Below are 22,679 nucleotides of genomic sequence, written 5' to 3' on the forward strand. Positions count from 1 at the left end.
AGTACAGAACAATTTTTTGCTCATGAGATTGACAGGAGGTGGAGACGGACTAGTCTATAGAATACATATGAAATAAAACTAATAGACTTGGATTTAATTAATTTGAGTAATTAAAAGTATACTGAATCTAATGAGATCTGATACTTGATTTTTCTAAAAGGGATTATTCACTGCTTTTTTTGCTCCCTACCTTCCGTAGGAAACCAGTTTCCTCCAATTGCAGCCCAGGACCTTCCTTTTGTGTTAAAGGCTGGCTACCTTGAAAAACGCAGAAAAGGTAAATTATATGATTCTAATGAAAAACCTAAAAATCTAAGACTCTAAGAAAATCTAATGACATTATCCCAACTACAAAATACAGCTTTCAGCTCAGAGTACTTTCTAAGAAAAAATAAAACATTTGATCAAGTTTATTGTTGTCAACCTTGGGTATTTGTAGATGATTCAGGAGCTGTTTCCTGCCTCTTCCTGCCTTGACTGTATCTCCAGGATGGGACTTCTCACTGTTATCCCACCTGGCTGAGCAGCGGGTTATCCTTTTCCTGACCTGGCATACGCCATGTTTGCTATGATTCAGATCAAGCTTAGCATATTTTCTGCCATTTTCTGTTATTCATTCAGTGTTCCTCTCTGTTGGCTATGATAATTGAGAGTTGACCATATGGTCTCACTCTTTCGACACCAATATATAATAGAAATGAAATATGGAGGTAGTATTATGATATAAGAAATGAAAAGCAGAAAGCCTCTTCATTACCATTCAGTTTATCTCTCAGGAAGTCCCTTTGGGCCTTCCTATATATATTCCATTTGCTTTTCTTAGCTTTCCTAGCTGAATTTTAAAGCCGAAAGAGATAACAGAAATAATCTAGGTCAACTCCTCCTCCCTCCTTTTTATGACAGATGAGAAAATGTGACCCAGATGAATCAATTATCTTAAGACATTATAGTCAAATGCCTTTTTGACTGTTCCTATCAGGAAAGTTTGTTAGCCATGTAGTTGATCCCACAAATATAGCAGCCCCATCTCTGCTTCAGTGTATTCCTTTTAACTTTGTTTTATGTTTTGTTCATGTCTTGGAAAAGAAGACACAAACTAATTCATCATAGAATTTTACAGCTAAAAGGAACCTTAGAAATCATATTAACTAACTTTTCCTTTTACAGTAGGAAAATCACATTGTATTTATAAAGGTAATGTATATCATCTAAACTGTTTCTTTTCTCCCTTTATTGTAGATCACAGTTTTCTGGGATTTGAATGGCAGAAACGGTGGTGCGCTCTCAGTAAAACAGTGTTCTATTATTATGGAAGTGATAAAGGTAGTATTGATGTTCAGTTATATAAACTTCTATTGAATGAGGATTTTGGGGGACATTTTATGCCACCTCCCTTTTTTGGTACAGAACAAGCTGAAGACAAATAGAGAAGAAATAACTGAGAATTGTAATATTACAGCCTAAGGGTAATTAATAATTCTATTATTTGACAAATGCTCTAAATTTCATAGTGCCTTAAAAGTTAACAGAACTGTGTTTAATCGAATTAGGAAAGAGAAAACTTTCATCTGTGTGGCCTTTTACCTCAGGAATTGTTTACCTCCAGGCTATAATTGTAGAATATCTGAAAAGTTAAGACCATTAGGGTTGTCCAAGTTTTGAAGGGAAGAAAATATGTTTTGTCCTTCAAATATTTTAAGGAAAAATTTAGATAACAATGAAACCTGTGCAACTCCTTTCTCAGTTTCTTTTACAGATTAAAGTGACAACAAACGTTGGTGTGTTACTGTTCTAAGCACCTTAGCTGTCTAAGCACTTAAGTTATATTAACTCATTTAACTACAACTCTGTGAGATAGCTACCATTATTAGTCCCACTTATTTTAGTTTTTAGAAAACCGAGGACAGAGAGATTAAGTAACTTGTTTAAGGTCCCAGAGATGGTAATGGCAGTTTTGAAATTTGAACCTTAAAGCATAATGTTTAGAGTCCATGCTCTTAACTGCTATTATCACTGTGTTAATTTAGAAACAATAAAATAACATTCTGTAACTTCATTTGCTGATTAACAACTATCTTAGTCGTAGTTAACATAATTTTAATTTTAAGTTCATTATTTGAACAAATAAAGCCATTAAATACTAAAATTTAAAGAATGTAAGCTTTCTTAGTTTTGCTCTTATCTAGGAAAAACAAGTCAGAAGTTGAATATTATAAAGTAAGGGTTGTATATAAATAGCTAACATTCATTTCCAGAAAGAACACTTAAGGAGTAAAAAAAGCATAAAAGTCCAATATCACTGCATATAAACTTTCTCATGAAATTGTTACTTATCAGTGTTGTTTGAAAGTTTATGTTTCATTTAACATTATTTGCAATTTTTAGGGTTTTTCCTTATCAAATTGGCAGATATGATTATTATATTTCAGATAAATTTGAAATAAATGCATGATGCTAGAAATTGGTCCTACCTTTTGGTTAGTGGGATTATCAAGTTATAAATTAATTTAGGGGCTAGTTTGCATTCTGTTACTAATTTACATGTTCTATGTAATAATGGTATCCATGAAATATAAACTATAAACAACTATCAACGTCTTCTTTCTTCTGCTAAGTCTTAATTAAGTAGATAATTTTATCAGAAAATTTAGAGTCCATGTTAAATTATGATTATCATAAATAATAAATGTGTCACTGTTATAGAAATATAATTTTGTACAGTAGTGTGAACTGAGATCAAGATTTTACTTTTCTGTGAAGAAATGTTTTCTATTTCATAAGACCAGGAGAGGGAGGTTTCAAATCCTTGTGACTTCGGTTAGTTAGGCTTCTCATTTGTAATTTCTGTAAAAATCAATGAATACTAATATCTGCTTCCATCAGTCATAGTCCTAACTGGCATATACTAAGCTGGTTTTAGAAAAGGCAGAGGAACCAGAGCTCAAATTGCCAACATCCACTGGATCATTGAAAAAGCAAGAGACTTCCAGAAAAACATCTATTTCTGTTTTATTAACTATGCCAAAGCCCTTGACTGTGAGGATCACAATAAACTGTGGAAAATTCTGAAAGAGATGGGAATACCAGACCATCTGACCTGTCTCTTGAGAAACCTGTATGCAGGTCAGGAAGCAACAGTTAGAACTGGACATGGAACAGACTGGTTCCAAATAGGAAAAGGAGTACGTCAAGGCTGTATATTGTCACCCTGCTTATTTAACTTATATGCAGAGTACATCATGAGAAACGCTGGGCTGGAAGAAACACAAGCTGGAATCAAGATTGCCGGGAGAAATATCAATAACCTCAGATATGCAGATGACACCACCCTTATGGCAGAAAGCAAAGAAGAACTAAAGAGCCTCTTGATGAAAATGAAAGAGGAGAGTGAAAAAGTTGGCTTAAAGCTCAACAGTCAGAAAACTAAGATCATGGCATCTGGTCCCATCACTTCATGGGAAGTAGATGGGGAAACAGTGGAAACAGTGTCAGATTTTATTTTGGGGGGCTCCAAAATCACTGCCGATGGTGATTGCAGCCAGGAAATTAAAAGACGCTTACTCCTTGGAAAGAAAGTTATGACCAACCTAGATAGCATATTTAAAAGCAGAGACATTACTTTGCCAACAAAGGTCTGTCTAGTCAAGGGTATGGTTTTTCCAGTGGTATGTATGGATGTGAGAGTTGGAGGGTGAAGAAAGCTGAGCACCACAGAATTGATGCTTTTGAACTGTGGTGTTGGAGAAGACTCTTGAGAGTCCCTTGGACTGCAAGAAGATCCAACCAGTCCATCCTAAAGGAGATCAGTCCTGGGTGTTCATTGGAAGGACTGATGTTGAAGCTGAAACTCCAGTACTTTGGCCACCTCATGCAAAGAGTTGACTCATTGGAAAAGACCCTAATGCTGGAAAGGATTGGGGGCAGGAGGAGAAGGGGACGACAGACGATGAGATGGTTGGATGGCATCACTGACTCAATGGACATGGGTTTGGGTAAACTCTGGGAGTTGGTGATGGATAGGGAGGCCTGGCGTGCTGTGATTCATGGGGTCGCAAAGAGTCGGACACGGCTGAACGACTGAACTGAACTGAACTGTTAGGTCAAAGATTAGCAAGAGTCTTCCCCAAATCTAATATAATTTATCCCCAAATATAATCCCCAAGACATGTTTATATTTATTTCAAAAGCTAAAACTCTAAATAAAATCTAGTTATTTGAGGGGAAAGTGATAGTGAAAATCACTCAATCGTGTCTGACTCTTTGCAACCCCATGGACTATACAGTCCATGGAATTCTCTAGGCCAGAATACTGGAATGGGTAGCCTTTCCCTTCTCCAGGGGATCTTCCCAACCCAGGCATCAAACCCAGGTTAGTTAAATTCCCATTTCTATTCTTAACTCATGAGGCCTCAGGTAATAACATTCTTTTTAATTTGTGTTTTAAGTACTTTGTGATCCATCTAGCCACTGCCATAGCTTTTTAAAAATTACTATTCTCTCATTCCCTTTTTATGGATCTATGAAGATTTGGTTTACATTTCCTTAAGCTCTTCCCTGTCGCGATGAAGCCTCCTGTTTCCACTGAGATTTCAGATCTTTTTCTAGCAGTTCTTTGGAATTCTTAGCCACTTCTGGCTTTTAGGGACTTGGGAGGTAGGTATCTTCAGACAGTTTTTAATTACTTGTTTGACATGATCCTAATTTCCTTAGTGTTGTTTTCTTCCCAAGAAAATGTATATGTCACATGAAATTTTTATTTTTATATGTGACATCAGATAGCTAATTTGTATGTCAGTGCTTACTGTATGTTTGAACCATTAATCTAAACTTTGGAAAGAGCTATTTAGATATATGAGAACTATGATCCTCCAGCTAAGTAGGATTTAGATAAATGGATTACAGAGGCGCAGAGAAGTTGATACCACTTACTGGGTTAAACTGTACTTTGTTACTCTTTGACAGTTATGTGGTTCACATTTTCTAACTCACTGTGTGCCAAAAAACATTTGGACCCATCAAGATAATCATGGCTTAGAAAGACTAGTTCTAGCCTCTAGGGTGAATAATACTATTACCTTTGTACCCGTAAATATTATCTGTATTTATCATTCATGATCATTTGGGGGCTTTATGAGGTATATATACATATATACACATTTAAGATAATACATATATATATATATAAAACATACTTTCATATAACATACTTTCTCACTTTGTGAAATCATATCCTCGTTTTCATCTCTTTCCTCTTCATTTGATTGTCATGGCTCAACTCATTTATCAAGACTGTCACAGAGAGTGAAAGGAGGGAGTACAAACGACTAAAAAAGTGGGTTAGGATCAGATTGACAAGAGTCTTATGAGAATAAGGGCCCTGCTAAGTGTTTTATCTTGAATATGGCTTTTAAGCATAGGGCTCTATGACCAGAATTGGTTTTAGTGGGGGAGCACTGGACTAGTCCAGGCAAGAGAGGTTATCACAGGCTGCTGAGAGGCACATTGAGGACTTACTGCAGGTCCCTATCGCTCCAAAGCCATGCTCTTTTCCTTAACTTGGTAGTTACCAGCCCTTCCAACATGCCTGTAAGTGATGGCTCATTTAGAAACCTGTTCCACACTCAAATTTTTCCGTTTAACCTCTATGAGATCATGGATCAGTGTTGTGAACCTATCTCCTCCCACTTTTAAGGAGGTAGTAGTTAGTTTGTACAGAGTATCTCTTTTCTTTCCACCTAAGAGGCTTTGCTCTCTCTACCCCCATTCCCCAGTTAAAGAAAACCCTAGCGCCATATAGTATGTGGCAGCTGCAGGTAGCCTTCGTTCAAACAAGAGTCATTCTAAATGTACACCAAAAATTATTTAGTGTATCAGTGGTTTTAACTTTTTCATTCTAGTATCTTTTCAATATAAAAATGAAAGTCAGTAGCAAATCAGGCTTTTAACAGATAATTTAAAATAACAAATTTTTTATCTTGGCAGGGAAATAAAATTTTCCACTGAAGTTGACCTCTCTGCTCTCTTACTTCCCTTACAATTTAACCATTGATAGGAAAAATAGGACATGGCTGTTCAGTCAGTGTGAATGACAGTTATAAAGTGTTTTGATGTTGAAATAGCATCATAGTTCTCTTTTAGTACTTACAAAATATTGCTAGAATATTATTTGTATAATTGGAAGTTCTGTTATTTTATAACAACAACTTTAGTAACAGCCATAAAAGCTTACCTTTCTTCCTGATTCATTTGATAGATGCAAATTGTTGGGTCAGAGCATTAGCATTTTATAATTATATCATGAATATATATAAAATGTGTAAATCAAATCTGGCATTTAAAAATTCATATTATAATGTGGTTTGTATAAGGAAAGATGGTATCTTTGTTGTTCCTTAAGAAATAGAAATAATTTGACCTGATAGAACTGAAATAATTTTGATATACAATACTAGCTTAAAATCTATCAAAATAAGTGTTAAATAAAAGACCTGTATTACCCTGTAGCAATACAGAGAAGTTAAAATGTACATCTGATATTTAGTAGGATTTCTTCAATATGAGGAAATATTCATGTACAAATTAAGTCTTATTAAAGGTCTGATGATGATGGGTCAGTTTGCAGTAAAATAGGACACGGTTTGATTTAAAATATATCTATACATCTGTATATCTGGAGGAGGAAATGGCAACCACGGCAGTATTCTTGCCATGATAATATCATGGACACAGGAACGACAGTCCATGGGGTCACAAAGAGTAGGACACAACTGAGCAGTTGAGCACATTCGTCTGCACATAGACTGAAGATACATGTGAGTATGTATCTGAGGGCCGGTGAGCCGGGAAGGGGTGGGACCAAGTTGGTGAATTCCCTAGTCAGGAGCTTGGCCTTTTTTATCTAAGTTAATGTTTCTAAGCCTTGCAGGTGAGTAGATGGTATGACAAACTTTGATTGGATGTTAGAAAGATCATGTTGACAGCTATCAGAAAAAGTGAGACTGGAGGCAAGATGTGCTTTGAAGCTGAGAGTGGCTGAGAATCCAGAGAGTTGTTTACCACTGTAAGTGCATGAAGGAGACACAAGTTATCTCAGGTGTTCTTAGCCATTTTCCTGTTGTCTATGTAGCAGCAGTGTCATTAATTCTCTATCATAGAAGGCTCTAAGAGGATAATATGTATAGGATGTTAAGATATTCCCTATATAATATTTATCTTAACAATACCTGTATGTTACAGTAGTCTAATAGACTATAATTTTATCTGAATTTCAGTTGTAGAGGAAAAGTGTTGTATCCGACTCTTTGCGACCCCATGGAGGCCGCCAGGCTCCTCTATCCATGGGGTTTCCCGGGCAAGGATACTGTAGTGGGTTCCCATTTCCTTCACCAGGGGATATTTCTGACCCAGGGATGGAACCCGCTTGTCCTCCTTGGCAGGCAAATTCTTTACCACTGAGCCACCAGGGAAGCCATAGAGGAAAAGTAGGAATAGCCCCCCAAAAATAGAAACATTAAATTCCAGTCTACAAGAATGCCTGTAATTTATTTATTCTCAATTAACAGCTACCTCATACTGCACTGTTTTTTTAATCAGGTTTATTGCTATGGTTGAAAGTGTATGGCTGCATGCAAAACCCACTTGATCTTTATGCTTATAATGTACTTTTATTTTAAAGAAAAAAAAAAGGTTTTAGAAATATCTAAAATTTCCTGCCACCAGACCATATGAGTCAAACTTATAATTCTAACTAAAGTACTTCCCTTTGGACCTATACATATTGCCTGTGTTTGTTTTTCAGAGCCATTTGGGGGCCTTAAGTAATAAATATATATGTCATATAGTATTTTTCACTTTAAATAGTATAATTTGATATTTCCTCATGGTATAACTCATTTATGTGAGCTGTGTAAACAGAGAAAATGTTCATATGTCTTTAACTGAGGGCATAGAACAACTTACTAATCAGTTGGATAAAGTTTAGTGGGCATAATTCCACAGTGTTAAGGGGTATATTTCCCTCTTTCCTTAATACTTATGGAAATAGCATGAGTTATTGACTAAGAGGGAAAAGCCTTATTAAACATAACAACCAAATATTATCAAAAATTTCTGAACACATGTCACATCTTTCTGTTTCCTAACCATTTGTACCAAATTAGCATTCTTGGTATGAACAGTGGAAACCACCTCTGTTTATACAAGAAAATAAGTTATTGGGAGAATATCAGCTCTCAGACAGAGTTAATGAGAAGGCTAAACAACTGGGCTCAGAAAAGCAGGCAGGGACTAAATGAGGTGAGGTGGCTGGAACTTCAGCCCAATCCGCACCTCCAGGGGCAAGTTGATTGGGACACACTGCTGGCCCAGCCAGCCAGGACTTGTGATGTTGCTGTTGTACACTGCTGCCAGTTGATGAAGGCGCTGCTAATGGAAATGGATTCTGAGCTCCTCTCTGATTCTTTTGTTATTCAGTTCAGATTTAGGACCCAGGCTGGCGCATCTGCTTGACTGATCTGAAAGAGGGAAAATCTAACCTCCCTCCAGCTTCTGTGGTAGGAAGTGGGCTCTGCCCCCTAAAGATCTCAGGACTAAAAATAGGAAAGATACTTAGATGCTAGAGATCCTCAAATGACAAATGCTCACAACTCATAGGGGTGCTAAATGATTTAGAATTATTTAGTTGCTATATTTATACTGTATTTTAAATGGTAGGAGAGTGGCTGGTGTTTTAAGCATATATTCTAGAGATCCAGCAAAAAAGAAAAAGCAAGCATATTTGCTAGAAAAATTGGACTGGCTAGCTTTGGGGAGGTGGCAGTGAGGTAGAGGGAGACAAGACGGCAACAGTTGATGAAGAAAAGGGAGAAATTAAGAAGGATGCTCAGTTTTCTGGTTTGGAGGCTTCACTTAATGGAGGTACTGCTTATGGAGTAGGAGGACACAACAGGAAAGATCACAAGTAAAGCATGAATGAGGATAAGATGATTTCTGTTATGGGCATGGTATATACATTGTGGCTATAGGACATTCAAGAGATAAAACATGGATAATGAGAAGGTGAAGATTTGGATATTCAGTTCTGAAGCTGGACTGAAAATAGAGAATTATGAGTCACAAGCATATTGATAGGAATTTAATCCCTGGGATTGGGTGAGATTGCCCAGTGAGTACCTTAAAGCAGGGAAAGAGCAGAATTTACAGATAACCATCATGGCTATTTAAGAGATGGGCAAAGCAAGCTGAGAAAGTTGGGCCCATGTTGCAGGAGGAAATGCAAGCTGTAACACTTATCATATCAACTGAGACTTCATAAATTTTATCTCCTCGAACAGTGGTTTTGCAAACACTCAGTTCAGTTCAGTTCAGTCGCTCAGTCGTGTCCGACTCTTTGTGACCCCATGAATCGCAGCACTCCAGGCCTCCCTGTCCATCACCAACTCCCGGAGTTTACCCAAACTCATGTCCGTCAAGTCGGTGATGCCATCCAGCCATCTCATCGTGTTTCAAAAATCATCTGGGTTATTTGCTAAAAACTTGCTTTCCTGGATACACCCCCAGGGAATCCTGTGCAGGAAGTGCAGAGTGGTAGCCATTTCTACATTTTTAACAGGCATCCGAGATGATTTTACGATAGGTGATTCTTGAAATATAATCAACTTGACATTTATATTCACTATAGTAAATGAAATTCTAACTTTTGTTTCATCTTAAACAGACAAACAACAGAAAGGTGAATTTGCAATAGACGGCTACAATGTCAGGATGAATAACTCTCTTAGGAAGGATGGAAAGAAAGATTGCTGTTTTGAAATCTCTGCTCCTGATAAACGTATCTATCAGGTTGGAGTTTTTATGTTGCCTTGAAATTAAGTTGATAAGACTTCCTGATTTCATTTTTGAAGACATCAACATTTTGTTAAAACAACTCTTCCTGACATGTTAATAATAATAATAATAAAACACTGGGTTTTAAACATTACAGATTCATATAAGAGGAAATAGATTTTTTTAAAAATTCAGATTAGTTCAAGTGATATCTTCTTGAAACAGAACAGGAGAATATGTAATTTATCAATTACTTCACATGTTGCATTTTATACCTATTTTAATAGAACTGAGTGATTTTTTAAAAGGATTACATGGCAGAAAGAGTGAAATTATCAAGAGAAAAATATCAGAGTGTTAATGCATATTGTATTGCTTAGGGTTGTGGGAGAAAATGAAAGTAAAGACATGTATCAGCTCTGCAAGTCAAGAGCTATCAGCTAGCATCAATATGGAATGTATGTTTAATAAGTTTTAAATATCTGAGATTGCAGTTGAAAGCCAGTTAATTAAGTTGTCAGTTAGTGTGTTGGAATCTGACAAGAACATTTTTAAGAAAGCTGTACCCAGCAGTCTAAAGAAATTCATGGGTGTCTTCTAATTGTCAAGGGCAAATTTTGTTCATCAGTTCTGTCTTTGACATTGATGAAGAGAAGCAGCTTTTTTTCCTGCACAGCTGCCAGCTGCTGATCAGAGTTTCAAATCCATCATCCTCTGCTTCAATTACGTAAATTTGTCAAAATTAACTGTACATTATAAGAAGCATCCTTGCAAGAAAAGTAGTACTAGACATGAAAAGAATTACTAATGGTCTTAAAGAAACGAAAAGGAGACAACATACTTTTCATTACTGTGGTGATTTTTTTTTTTATTGCTATTATTTGTTTTTCCTTAGTTCACAGCAGCTTCTCCCAAAGATGCTGAAGAATGGGTGCAGCAGCTGAAATTTGTGTTACAAGGTAAGAGCAACCCATTGAACAAGGTATCACAGTCTTTGAGTACTGAATAACTGAATAAGTTGGAGTTTCATATATAGAAGCTTATTGACTTCTGTGAGAAATGACCGGCAGAACATGACTGGTAATACATACCAATCACTTCAGATTAATAAAAGCATCTTTTCTTCAAGTACCATTTAGTAACTTTTAAATTTACATATTTATACATCAATCAATTTCTAAAATGTTCAAGTTAAGGATGTAACATATAACAATATTGTGACTCTGTAGGGCTGCATTAATTTAGGTAATAAGGTTTGGAAAATTACTTTCGCATTCTTTAAAGTTTTACTTCCTGAAACGTGTTTTGTAGATATGGGGTCTGATGTTATTCCTGAGGATGATGAGGAAAGAGGAGAACTGTACGATGATGTCGATCATCCTCTCCCAAGCAGTTCACCAACAAGGAGTCTGCCAATCGATGATGAAATTTATGAAGAACTTCCAGGTATTTATTTATGGTGATTCATTTAAGGATTTTAGGGCTTTAAAAAAAAATGCCATATATCATCAAGTTGACAACTTGAGAAGAAAATGGTGAACTATTAATATTAAAAACGAGGACAAAGAAAATCTTTAAAACTCTATATTACAAAAGGTTCTGCTTGAAGTGTTTAGAGTAGATGTACATTTATGAAAAGTGAATGGAATGTTAAAATGAAGCAGATACAGTCCTAATCTCATGGGACTTTTGGCTCATTAGCATTGTTTATGCTACATAATTTTTTAATTAAAAAATTGACTTGCCTTACAGTTTTTTCCAGCAACTCACACATCACTTTTTATTTATACATCTTGGAACTTCCATTAACCAGAAGTTCTGTGCATACCCCATATGTCAACAACTTCTGCCTCGTGTATTCCTCCTTGCTGTAGGGTATTGCACTGTCTTGGAGGAATATTGTTGAACTGTAAACAAAGGCCTTTTGAGGCTTGAAGTTTTCTTACTTGATATTTTATCATTCTACATTTTCAGGCATGATACAGTGTTTATATGCCTCAATATCTGTTATCTAATATAAGTTTAATTGTCTTAATTTGACTTGCAATCTGACAGCCTCAAACAGAAAGATAGGCATATGGAACTTTAGATACTTAGAATATGAAAACATTTAGGGAATTATTGCATTACTAATACTCTAGGTTGAAATGAGCCTTTTTCTGGTTATTAAAAAAATCAGCCATTGGAGAAGAAAAAGGGATTATAAGCAATAGAAGTGATATTTAACTGACATCACATATAGAGAAGCTATTTTTCTTTAACTCGAACAATTTAACAACAGTATAAACTTTAAAAATGATTTAAAAATACCTAAAATGTTCAAAATTAATATACAAATGTGATTTTCAATAACTAGCACAGAGACTTTAGAGTCAAAAAGTTTAAGTTCTGCCTATACCATTTACTAGCTCAGTGACCTTAAAAGTCAATTTCTTCATCTATAAAATAAGGGTAATTTCATGAGGGGGATGATGGTAAACGAGGTCATGTATCTAAAAGCTCTCAGCACAGTGCTTGAGTCATAGCATGCCCATAATAAATTGTAACATCATCATTATTGTTTTCATTATTATATCTGGTAAATTCTGAAAAGGCTTATATGGAGTTACAGTAATGGTTTTCTGACCAAGTAAGAATTAATGATTGTAATGGGATTATAAATCCAAGATATTACAAAAATTACCAAAATATGCATCTGTGTATTATCTTTTACTACCTTAGAAGAAGATGATTAGTATAAAAGCATGATTTTATGGGCAATGGTAATTTGTACATTTCTATTATTTTAATAGAACTACATGGTTATAGCACCTTCCTTTCTGATTTATCCCAAGGAAATGGCATCTGCCATAGCATCAGCTATCCTCAAGTAGGAGAGAATATTTATTCTGACTACTTTTTTTTTAGTCACACCATATCACTAATACTGTCATATTAGTCTTTAAACAGTTCAGAAGAGTGAGTGAGAATGTGTACTGATGTAAAATGGAAGACTATTTATTGTACCTTAAACATGATACTGTTGTCATATATACTTCATTCCTTTAAAACCCTGCAGTGAGTGGGTCTCATTACAAATGCTGCAACGACTGTCAGTTAAGTTCTGGGTTTCTTCAAGTTGATCATCCTCTCCCTACACCTCAAATAAAAAATTGGTCAGGAATAAAGGACACATATTTATAGCATTTTCATGCTAAAGATCCAAGGAAGATCGCCTGTAAGTATCTTGAAATCTTAAAAATATGAAACATCTTTTATTTTCCCTCACTGCAGATGGTCTTCATCACATTTTTTTTTGTTGGCCTGGGGCCACATAATCATTGGAAATAACAGGTTACTTTTGAAGTAGTCTTACTTCTTGCTGTGGTACTGGAAGAAATCTAAGCTGCTCTAGGATTCCTCGCCCCTGCCTGGGATCCCAGTGGCTGTACAAAGTGATTGAGTTTGATAAAGACTGCAACTGTACCCCTGGGAAGAAGCTGGGGTAGGCAGCTGTGGAATGTCTAGTTCTTCTTTCTTCCCTAGTGTAACCGAGAGCCACTTCAGTGTCCACACAGTTCAAGTTTGTCAAGCTTGAGCCAGCCACTACAGAGGGAATTTTTTTTTTTAGTGAAAACCCTAAAGTTGGCTCTTAGAGTTTTCGATGGATTAAATATCTAAAACTAGGAAGGTAACTTTTTTTCTTTCAAAAATGCTGTCTCTTTCAGGAGAAGAATTAAGCTAATTGCTTTCACTTCTGTGAATTATGAATTATGAATATAAGTTTGAGAGGAGGTTAAAACAGTGGAAAATCAGTGAGCATACTTACAAACTGTTAGTATTTTTCCAGCTCTGTACTAAAAGCTGTATGTATCAGAAATCTGACTGGTAAATTCCCAGAATTAATACTACCATTTCAACGGGCTTCCATAATAGTTTAGTTGATAAAGAATCCGCCTGCAATGCAAGAGACCCCGGTTCTGTTTCTGGGTCGGGGAGATCCGCTGGAGAAGGGATAGGCTACCCACTCCAGATTTCTTGGGCTTCCCTTGTGGCTCAGCTGGTAAAGAATCCGCCCACAATGCGGGAGACCTAGGTTCAATCCTTGGGTTGGGAATATCCCTTGGAGAAGGGAAAGGCTACCCACTCCAGCATTCTGCCCTGGAGAATGCCATGGACTGTATAGTCCATGGGCTCACAAAGAGCTGGACACAGCTGAGTGACTTTCACTTTCTTTTCACCATTTCAACACGATTTTCTGTCAATTAGTTGAAAATTAATCCTCTTAGTTGAAAGATGAAGCGTAACATGTTTTTGGAGAAAAATCCAAGCATTCAACATGTTCCTTTAAAGCACAGAGCCCTTTGAGAAAGTAAAACTCTTGCTCAAATGTCTTTTTAAAATATGAAATAAACCTACAGTGTTTAGTCTCAAGAATCATAATAAGAAAACATGTTTAAAAATTGTATTGCAAAATATCCCTTGAAAAATGTTTATAAATTTATGGGAATGTAAATAGTTTCATTGTAATTGTTTTTCAGTTAGAATATTCTAACTTTATTACAGCAGCTTTTGTTTAATTTCTTGTTTGTTAAATTTTAACTTCACAAAAGAATAAGAATAAATTTGTAAGTTTTTTTTTGCATTTAAGGTATTTATACATATGTAAAGAAGAGTTGAGACAATGCCATTTCTGGGGAATATTGAAGACAGTTGGCTTTTCTTTGAATATCCTAATGCTTTGATATCATTTATGTCTTAGTACCTATTAGCATAGGCCAGTCATGTTAAATAAGTGATGATATTACGATAGCATCTTTGTATTTGCAAAATTATTATTTGATCAAAGTGTGTTAACTGTTTCATAACACAGTAATGAGTTCATTTGGCTTAGCACAAATTCCAGAAGTTATTGTTCATTTTTTCATTAGAAATATAGGAGAATGTTTTGTTTTAATTTGAATCTCGAAAGGGGAAAACAATACTTGGGAAACTCCTGCAGAAATCAACCCAGCTTGCTCTTCTCTTCTAGTTACCATGTCACCGGATTTTTTTTTTTTCTGTAAACATCAAGACATTCTGCAGAAACAGCACAACAAAAAGACTTTTTAAGATGTAGACTCAATAGAATCAGCTAGTAACAAGAATGATAACTGCTTGTTAGCCTATCAAATCTGTAGATTTCAGGGGAATTGCATTTGAAATTCTTCTGGCAAGTGAACTGGAGGAGAGAGGGTAGCATAAAATAGGAAGATAAATTTCTAATCCCATTAACCTATTTTTTAAAAAAACTCCATTTTTTAAATATTGTAGTGATAGATTGAACTATTCCAAGCCAGAAAAGGGTGTTTTTATTCTTTAGTCATTCAATTACATTTTAAATTTATTCAATCCAACTATCTGCATCTAAAATGGAATATAAAGTGAAATGCAGCTAAAAATTTTTCCCCATGAAGCTAATGTATATACATAAAAAAGAAGTGTTTGAGTATTTAAATTTAAAGGAATCACCAGAAAATGAAATGAGAGTCAACTTAATCAATTAATTACAACCTACCCCCCCAAATACATTTTAGCTTTCTTTTCTTGCTGGGTAATTATTACTCATATTACCAAGTTAATAAGGTTATAGAGGACCTTAGAGTCTCTGGTATTAACATCATTCCTGATTTAACCAAACAATTTTTTCTCATTCCTTTGGAATGCAATGGAAAGATGCCAGTTGACTTTCATAGAATCACATATATTCAACATTTTAATATCATTAGTCCAGACAGCCTGCTGGCGTTCTTTTTCCTTAAACTATGGTACTGAATTACAAAGTGTGGTGATATGATGTCCTGTTATATGGTATTATACATAACTAAAGTCAAATTTTGGTGTTGTTTAAGCTCTGAACTGTGCTGAGAGGATTATCTAAAGTTATCGAATATAAGGAAAACATCCATAAATTCAGGTCACTGCACACATCTAATTGTATTTTTATCTTTGCTGAATATAAATGTAACTTTAGGATTCTTCATGTTGCCTATTTCATAATACAGCATGAAGCTTTGGGATATAATTTTGCCTGTCACGTTGCTTTTTTCTACTTTGCCTTTGGCATTGCAAACAAATTCTTTTCATTACAAGAGATGCTTTAACACATATTAAAACTGCAAATACTGGTGTGTGTGCAAAACATATATTTCTAATTGTAGAGAAATAAATTAACCTATTTTTGCAATTTGGTAGTTCATCTGTGGTTCTCAACCAGGGGAGACTTTGGCCCCATAGGTGCATTTAATGATTGAATTCCTGGAGGCATTTTTGGTTGCCACAACTAGGGTGTGTTTGTGTGTGTGTGTGTGTGTGTGTGTGTGTGTGTGTGTGTGTGTGTGTTAGTTACAGGCATCTAGTGGGTAGGTGCCAGGGATGCTGCTCAACATCCTACAAAGCACAGGACAGCCATCCTCCACAACAAAGAATTATCTGGCCCAAAATGTCAATAGTGCCGAGGTTGAAAAACTGTTACAAGGGTATAATAGATGGCTTTTGGTTTATCACCTTTTTATCTATGTCTCATGAGTTGTAAAAACCCGTCACCCGTGCTTGACATGAGTTTATTTTTATGGACAAAACACAGGTTTTCTTATAAAAGTAAAACTAGGATTACATAGAATGGTTCTAGGTTATAAGGGATCAGCTGGACTTGTCTGTTAACAGTTTTCATCAAGGGACTGAATTGTCTTCAAGACTCTCAGTCCGAGAAAAATGAGAAGACCATGAAAGATTTAAAAAAAAAAAAAGGAAGCATTTTCTCTATTATCATGAGCTGCGGTCTGTGACAGGAGAGGCTTTTTTGACTTGTAAATATGTGTCTTTCTTGTATAGACACTTGGCTTATCCGGTTCTGATAGGGTTATTATCATTTGAGGCTGAAGTGAAAGACCTGTGGGCAAAGGATTGCATCTTTTTAAAGGGAGTCAGGCCACCTGGGAGAATGCAGGGCTAAGCAATTCCAAGGCCACCTGGAATTTGACAGGTGGCTTTAAGAGGAGAGGAAGTCCAATAATGGGATTTCCCTTTTGGGACCTGGACTTTGAGGAGATTAATGGGCTTGAGATGGCAGGAAAAATGTTCTCTGCTCCTGGAGGTCATCAGGGAGCCACTGAGGCAGCCCTGCTGGGGGAACTGGGGAGATGCACTCACCTGAGGGTGAGTCATACCATGCCGCATCAGGTGGTTCTTTATTATTCTCTGCACATTTCCCTTAATTTTTAAATCTTTGCTTACAGACAGTATATGCTCACTGGAAAAACCTTAAATATTTCTGATGGGCATAAAGTTGATAAGTAGAAATCATTCACCTTCTACCCTAAGTACACATTGTTAACAGCTTGATACAAATCTTTTGTCTTGTTTTTTTAGCCCATTTACAAATATACAGTGCTTACAATTTAAAAAAAGAGATCCTTCTTTTTATTTACTTTCTTCTGCCTTTTCTTTTAATTGCTTTCCTTTCCTTTTCTTCTTGCTTCCTCTTTACCTTCTTCTTTTTCTCATTCTTTTATTTTCCTGCCTTCCCTTTTGCGTTTCCATTTTTTCCTCCTTGCTTTATTTCTTTCATTCCATAAATATCCTTGAACACCTGTTTTGTGGCAGATACTGTACCTAGGTCCTCGAAATCCCTATGCATTCTTACACAGGCCTTAAATGGGTGCAGCTACACCCTCCTATTCTAGCCCAAGCCCCTTGACTTATGCCTACACCCTAATTCCCCATGTTTATTTATATCATATACATACATATTTATATGGATTTCTCCAGGCAAGAATACTGGAGTGGGTTGCCGTTCCCTTCTCCAGGCGATCTACCCAACTCATGGATTGAACCTGGATCTCCTGCATTGCAGGCAGATTCTTTACCATTTGAGTCACCAGGGAAACCCTTGTATATATATATATTATTCAATTCTCATGAGTTAGTTGTCTTTGCTTTTCTGATATATGAATCCTGTCTTCCGGCAGTGTCAAAACTATCATGACACCTTCTCTTAAGGCGTCCTTCACTTCCCCTATTCCTCTCCATCTATTTCTTATCTGCTGGCTCCACTCCCTGCCCCATACACACAGAATATCTTTCTCTGTATCTGTGAAAAGTAAATTGTTGTGGTTGAGCAAGGACTTTGGAGAACACACATTGATTTGAATCCTGGCTCTGCTCCTTGCTATGGACTTTAGCCAAAATAAAAGTGAACACAGAGGTAAGGTGGAGAGTCCAGGAAACAACAGTGAACATCGCAATAGGTAAAATATATCAGTAATGTTAATTAACTATTATTTTTAAATGAGTGTATTTTAATTTGAAAAGAGTTAAAGCTAAATTTAGCTTGCAATTATCTGGGGTAAGATAGAGATGTGAGGTAGTGAAAGTTTGCCAGTGTGTTAGTCGCTCAGTCGTGTCTGACTCTTTGAGACCCCATGGACTGTAGGCCACTAGGCTCCTCTGTCCATGGAATTCTCTAGGCAAGAATACTGGAGTGGGTTGCCATTCCCTTCTCCGGGGATTGAACCCAGGTCTCCCACATTGCAGGCAGATTCTTTACTATCTGAGCCACCAGGGAAGTATTCTTTCATTCAGGAGGAATGAGGAGATAAATACTGAGTAACAGTAGTCCTTGTTAGGAAATGTGTGTTAAAATTTCAGAATAAGTACTAAACAAGTAGGAATACAATGTGCTATGCTTAGTGCCTCAGTCATGTCTGACTCTTTGCAACCCCATGGATATCTTTGCAAGGCTCCTCTGTTTATGGGGATTCTCCAGGCAAGAATACTGGAGTGGGTTGCCTTGCCCTCCTCCAGGAGATCTTCCCAACCCAGGGATCGAACCCAGGTCTCCCGCATTGCAGGTGGATTCTTTACCATCTGAGCCACCAGGGAAGCCCAAGAATACTGGAGTGAGTAGCCTATCCTTTCTCTAGGGGATCTTCCTGACACAGAATTGAACTGGGGTCTCCTGCACTGCAGGGGGATTCTTTACCAGATGAGCTACCAGGGAAGCCTAGGAATACAATCTTAGGGTTCCCAAAGCAACAGAAGGGAAATAAAAGGTGATCACAGAAAAATATTTTAGTTCAGAAGAAGGCAGGAAAAAAAAAGGAACAAAGAGAAAATATAAAAATAAAAAGATGGTTGTATATTTTATAAAATATAAAAAGCCCAAATACAAAAATAATTATAATAAAAGTGTAGCTTGATTAAACTAATCTATTAAAAGAAATTATCACATCAAATTTTTTAAAAAATATAGCAGCATTTTTAGAGAAGATATTCCTGAAACAAACCATGTAAAATTTTCAGAGTAAGGGAATGAAAATGAATATACCAGATAATCCTAGGCAAAGAAAGCTACTACAGTAGTGTTAACATCAGATAATATAGAATGTAAGCCATAAAGCAATATTAGGACTGCAGTTGTCAGTGTATAATAATAGTAGAAGAAGATAAAGTTTAAATGCATCTCTAACTACATAACTTTGAAATCTATAAATAAAAAACTTACTTGACAAACCCTAAACGGCTGTGGGAGATTTTAACTTACCACTCTTAGAAACTGGTAGACCAAGGAGGCAAAAAGTTAGTAACTATGTGGAAGATTTGAACCAAAAAAATATTTTGATTTACTTATCTATCTGTAAAGATATATGTTCTTTTCAGTGCACATAGAATATTCGTAGGAATTGACTATAGTATATAAGTTCATAGTTGAAATCTCAAGAAATTTCAATGAATCTGTATCATATAGACTATATTCTTTAACTACAATGACATTTAATTAGACACCAGCACTAAAAAGATAGTTTAAAATACCCAAGCTCCTATGTTTTGAGGTGAAAAAATAAATTTCTGAATAGCTCTTGAGTTAAAAGAATCACAAAGGAAATTACAAAATATATAGTTCAGAAAGATGATGAAAACAGTACAGATAAAAACTTGTGGCATGGTACTTTAACACATATTTGGAGGGATACGATGAGGAATAAGACAAATGAGAGAATCCCTAGTGAACTGGAAATGAGAGAACAATTTGAAAAACAAAGACTATAAAGTGAATCATTTAAAATTATTAATATTAAAGAAATGAAGGAATAGAAACTTTTAACAAGAGAAGGCCCTATTTAAAAAGATCCGATTTCTTTTTTAAAGAACCGAATAGAATTACTAGAAATTCTTGATGTTTTAGAATATTTAACAACCAAATTTTCAGACTCATCTATTTATATTTCCATTGCCTAGGGAACTATACACACACAAGCATTTTTCTCCATGGGCACACATCTGTAGAGACAGTCTGTCACAGGAGAGCATCAGGCTTCACTACTTTTGCAGATAGGTCAGCTGGGAAATGGAGAAGGAAATGGCAACCCACTCCAGTATTCTTGCCTAGAGAATCCTGTGGACAGAGGAGCCTGGTGGGCTGCTGTCCATAGGGTCGCATAGTCGGACACGACTGAAGCGACTTAGCATGCATGTATGCGTTGGAGAAGGAAATGGCAACCCACTCCAGTGTTCTTGCCTGGAGAATCCCAGGGACAGAGGAGCCTGGTGGGCTGCCATCTATGGGGTCGCACCGAGTCGGACACGACTGAAGCAACTTAGCAGCAGCAGCAGCAGCAGCTGGGAAAATCAACTTCCTAAGAGCCCTCAGCTGCTTAGTTTAAAGCTATGATTAATAAGAATGGACAGGTTCAACAAAATGTCAGTGGTAAATATAAGCAGTCTTCATATCTGGCCTCACAATTTCTGCAGTTGAGCAATGCAAGGCCTTTAACAAACCAGGGGGAAAAATCCAGTCTGAGTTTATTAAGCTCAAGTGAAATTTGACCTTGATTTTGTTTCAAATAAAACAGTCCTCTGTAGATTTTTTCCTCCTTTTTAGAACTGCACTAGAATTCTTACCAAGAAATGACAACTCCTTATACCTATTTATCCATTAACCCCTTTATCCCCTATTACAGGAGTTGAGATGAGGCAGAAAACTTTTCTCATAGATGAATAAGAAAATGCATTTGCAGAGTGGTATTGTGGAGCTCTTGCTGGAACTGGATCCCAAATCTCCTGCCTCCTAGTCTGGGCCTCTTTCCACATTCCTGATCACAGTTCAAGGAGCCACAACTTAACTCTATTTCTTTCTCTTCCTGCCAATGGAGGAGACACATGAGACGTGGGTTCAATCCCTGGATCAGGAAGATCACCTGGAGTAGGAAATGGTAACCTGCTCTAATATTCTTGCCTAGAGAATTCCATGGACAGAGGAGCCTGGTGGGCTACAGTCCATGGGGTCACAAAGAGTTGGACACAGTTGGGGGACTGAGTTCATGTGCTCTGGTCCCTTAACTTAAACAGCTCCCTCAGAGTCACTAGTCTCTCCCAGTCATTAGTCTCTGTCCTCAAATGCATTACTGGAAATTTTGTTTGACTGGACACTCCTTTCTTTTGGAAACTGTTTTATCCTTTGGCCTTTCCCATTCTTTTCTTATATAATTTCTTATTATATAATTATAAATAAAATATATTTTCTTGTTACATATAATATTTATAATTAAGCTTCTTGGCCCTACTTTAGATTTCCTCATTTCCTAATGCTTGCTGATTGTTTCAAATTGTTTTCCTGTTTACCCTTTATTTCTTTAATGGAGGAGCTTTTTGTTTCTACCTTATCTTTTCTTATTTTCTCATTATAAGTTCTTATTATTATGCATTTAATTAATTGATTGAAAAAATATTTTTTGAAAGTCCAATACATGCTTGATTCTGTTCTGGCTGTTGAGAGTTTAGACATAAAAGGAACAGACCTGGTCTCTAGTAAAATAATTACAGATGCTACAAAGATAAGTGGATCTGTGAAAAAAGGAACTATTTAATACTCTGTGGTCAAGGAAGAGGTGACATTTAAACTGAAAACTCTTGGCTAAAACTGGTAAATATTAATACAAAAAGCTAAACGAAGCACCTTCTAGGCACAAGGGAGACAGTGCCAAGACCCTGAGGCTGGAGAATGCTGGGGTGTTCAGGAACCAGAAAGGAAGGCCAAAGATAGCCCTGCAGAGAGAGGTTAGAATGAAATTGGAGAGCTAGGCAAAAGCCAGGTCTCTGGTAAGCAGGACCCCTGCATACCAGAATTGATGTTTATTGCGATCTTATGTGCACAAATGGCACCTGGAAAATGTGTGCTGAGTTACTCACATAAGGCTGCAGTGTTGAATTATGTGAGGTTGTCCATGTACATCAAATGCCATTTAATAGTCCCGTATGATGAAAAATTTGGATTTGAAAGTTCTTTCTCTCTTTACACTCTCTCCCTGGGCAACTTTATACCTTCAAGTATGACTACACTTACAGGCGTATAGTTGGAGCAAAGTGAAACATCTTCACTCAGTAGCTAGTGATTCTCTCTCTAAAGCCACATTCATACCCAGCTCTCCACTCAATCAAGCTTTTATGATTTCTTGCTTGCAGTGTTATAAAGTTCCTAAGTGCTCTCCCCACTTCCTGTGTGTGTCTCTCTCTCTCATCAACTAACCCAATAATCTGTTCTGTGCCCTGCCAGCAGATTGATCTTCCTAAAACACAGCATAGTCAAATTAATCCCTTGATCAATAACCTTTATGGGTCTCCACTGCCAAGTTTGGTCAGTCCCAGACCCCTTCTCTCATCTGACTCATGTTTACCTTTTCAGTGCTGCTCAGACTCCATATGCTCCAGGCAAACTGAACTCTTAACCACACCTTATTCATGCTCTGTGCTCCATCTTAGTGCCTTCATTACCTACATTGCATTAGATGCCTTGTCTAAATCAATATGCTGAGCTAATGAAGTAATTAAAGGACAAA

At 36.5% G+C, this 22,679-nt stretch overlaps 1 protein-coding gene across 1 annotated transcript in view; it reads left to right on the forward strand.

Annotated features, from left to right (window-relative positions):
- The window catches only part of SKAP2 (src kinase associated phosphoprotein 2), a 169,156-nt gene that overhangs the window by 101,902 nt on the left and 44,575 nt on the right, over positions 1-22,679 (forward strand). The window contains exons 5-9 of the mRNA XM_081536337.1: positions 200-277; positions 1,240-1,323; positions 9,716-9,840; positions 10,721-10,784; positions 11,137-11,271. Of these exons, the coding sequence (XP_081392463.1) occupies positions 200-277; positions 1,240-1,323; positions 9,716-9,840; positions 10,721-10,784; positions 11,137-11,271 (486 nt within the window). The remainder of the gene's footprint in view (positions 1-199; positions 278-1,239; positions 1,324-9,715; positions 9,841-10,720; positions 10,785-11,136; positions 11,272-22,679) is intronic.

Source organism: Giraffa tippelskirchi, chromosome 10 (assembly GCF_054371585.1).
Source record: "Giraffa tippelskirchi isolate mGirTip1 chromosome 10, T2T-mGirTip1v1.2.pri, whole genome shotgun sequence".
Lineage (NCBI taxonomy): Eukaryota > Metazoa > Chordata > Mammalia > Artiodactyla > Giraffidae > Giraffa > Giraffa tippelskirchi.